A 2,343-nucleotide genomic window follows, 5' to 3' on the forward strand; every position below is an offset into this window, starting at 1 on the left:
CCCCCCCCCCCCCCCCCCTTTTGCAGCTCCCTGACGCCCTTGCAATTAACGAGCGGCAATTCGTTAACGGCCTCCCCGCCCCGTTGTTACCTAGACCTTGACCTAGTAATTGATTTCAGCTCCTTCTTGTCCTCCTCCAGCTTTTTGTCCTCGTTGCATTTGGATTCTTGCAAATTCTCGTCGCCTTCGTCGTCCGATTTCAGCTCCGAGCTGCCGGACGAAACGCTCTGGCCTTGCAAACCTGCAGCCATGCCTGCAAAGATGGGATGCAATGGGTGCTGGGAAGGCTTGCAAGCTCGGCTGGGGGGCGCGCAGAGCGAGCTGGGCGCTGCAAGGTGCATGCGATGCAATGCAATGCAAGGCAAGGCAATGCAATGCAATGCGATGCAACCCAATGCAATGCAAGGCAATGCAATGCAATGCAACCCAATGCAATGCAACCCAATGCAATGCAACCCAATGAATGCAATGCAATGCAATGCAACCCAATGAATGCAATGCAATGCAATGCAATGCAACCCAATGAATGCAAGGCAATGCAATGCAATGCAACCCAATGCAATGCAATGCAATGCAATGCAACCCAATGAATGGAAGGCAATGCAATGCAATGCAATGCGATGCAATGCAACCCAATGAATGCAATACAATGCAATGCAACCCATTGAATGGAAGGCAATGCAATGCAATGAATGCAAGGCAATGCAATCCAGTGAATGCAATGTAATGCAATGCAATGCAATGCAATGCAATGCAACCCAATTCAATGCAATGCAATGCAACCCAATGAATGAAATGCAATGCAATGCAACCCATTGAATGGAAGGCAATGCAATGCAATGCAATGCGATGCAATGCAACCCAATGCAATGCAATGCAACCCAATGAATGCAAGGCAATGCAATGCAGTGAATGCGATGCAATGCAACCGAATGCGATGCAATGCAACCCAATGCAATGCAATGCAAAGCAACCCAATGAATGCAATGCAATGCAATGCAATGCAACCCAATGAATGCAAGGCAATGCAATGCAATGCGATGCAACCCAATGCAATGCAATGCAACCCAATGCAATGCAATGCAACCCAATGCAATGCAATGCAATGCAATGCAACCCAATGAATGCAAGGCAATGCAATGCAACCCATTGAATGCAAGGCAATGCAATGCAATGCAACCCAATGAATGCAAGGCAATGCAATGCAAGGCAATGCAACCCATTGTATGGAAGGCAATGCAATGCAATGCAACCCAATGCGATGCAATGCAACCCAATGCAATGCAATGCAATGCAACCCAATGAATGCAATGCAATGCAATGCAACCCAATGAATGCAAGGCAATGCAATGCAATGAATGCAAGGCAATGCAATCCAGTGAATGCAATGTAATGCAACCCAATGCAATGCAATGCAATGCAAAGCAACACAACCAATGCAATGCAATGCAATGCAATGCAACCCAAGCAAAGCAAAGCAAAGCAAAGCAACCGAAGCAATGCATTGCAAAGCAACCGAAGCAAAGCAAAGCAAAGCAAAGCAATGCAACCAATGCAATGCAATGCAAAGCAATGCGAAGCAATGCAATGCAATGCAATGCAACCAGTGCAAAGCAAAGCAAACCAAAGCAACCGACGCAATGCAATGCAATGCAAAGCAACGCAACTAATGCAAAGCAAAGCAAAGCAAAGCAATGCAAAGCAACCCAAGCAACGCAATGCAATGCAAAGCAACGCAACCAGTGCAAAGCAAAGCAAAGCAACTGAAGCAATGCAATGCAACGCAACACAACCAATGCAATGCAATGCAATGCAACTGAAGCAATGCAATGCAATGCAAAGCAACACAACCAATGCAAAGCAATGCAAAGCAACTGAAGCAATGCATTGCAAAGCAACCCAACCAATGCAATGCAATGCAATGCAAAGCAACCAATGCAAAGCAAAGCAATGCAAAGCAACACAACCAATGCAATGCAATGCAATGCAACGCAACCAATGCAATGCAATGCAACCGATGCAATGCAATGCAATGCAACCGAAGCAAAGCAAAGCAAAGCAAAGCAACGCAACCAATGCAATGCAATGCAATGCAATGCAACCCAAGCAAAGCAAAGCAAAGCAAAGCAACGCAACCAATGCAATGCAATGCAATGCAACCCAAGCAACGCAATGCAAAGCAACGCAACCCAACCAATGCAATGCAATGCAACGCAACCAATGCAATGCAATGCAATGCAACCGATGCAATGCAATGCAAAGCAACCGAAGCAAAGCAAAGCAAAGCAAAGCAACGCAACCAATGCAATGCAATGCAATGCAATGCAACCCAAGCAAAGCAAA

At 46.2% G+C, this 2,343-nt stretch overlaps 1 protein-coding gene across 1 annotated transcript in view; it reads right to left on the bottom strand.

Moving 5' to 3' along the window:
• The window catches only part of LOC122194195 (transcription factor 4-like), a gene marked incomplete at its 3' end in the record, with an annotated part of 873 nt that extends 578 nt beyond the window's left edge, over nt 1-295 (bottom strand). The window contains exon 1 of the mRNA XM_042895116.1: nt 91-295. Within this exon, the coding sequence (XP_042751050.1) occupies nt 91-251 (161 nt within the window). The remainder of the gene's footprint in view (nt 1-90) is intronic.
• Nucleotides 296-2,343: the final 2,048 nt, after the last annotated feature.

Source organism: Lagopus leucura, unplaced genomic scaffold (assembly GCF_019238085.1).
Source record: "Lagopus leucura isolate 7727_CA_CO unplaced genomic scaffold, USGS_WTPT01 27096-0_obj-0_obj, whole genome shotgun sequence".
Lineage (NCBI taxonomy): Eukaryota > Metazoa > Chordata > Aves > Galliformes > Phasianidae > Lagopus > Lagopus leucura.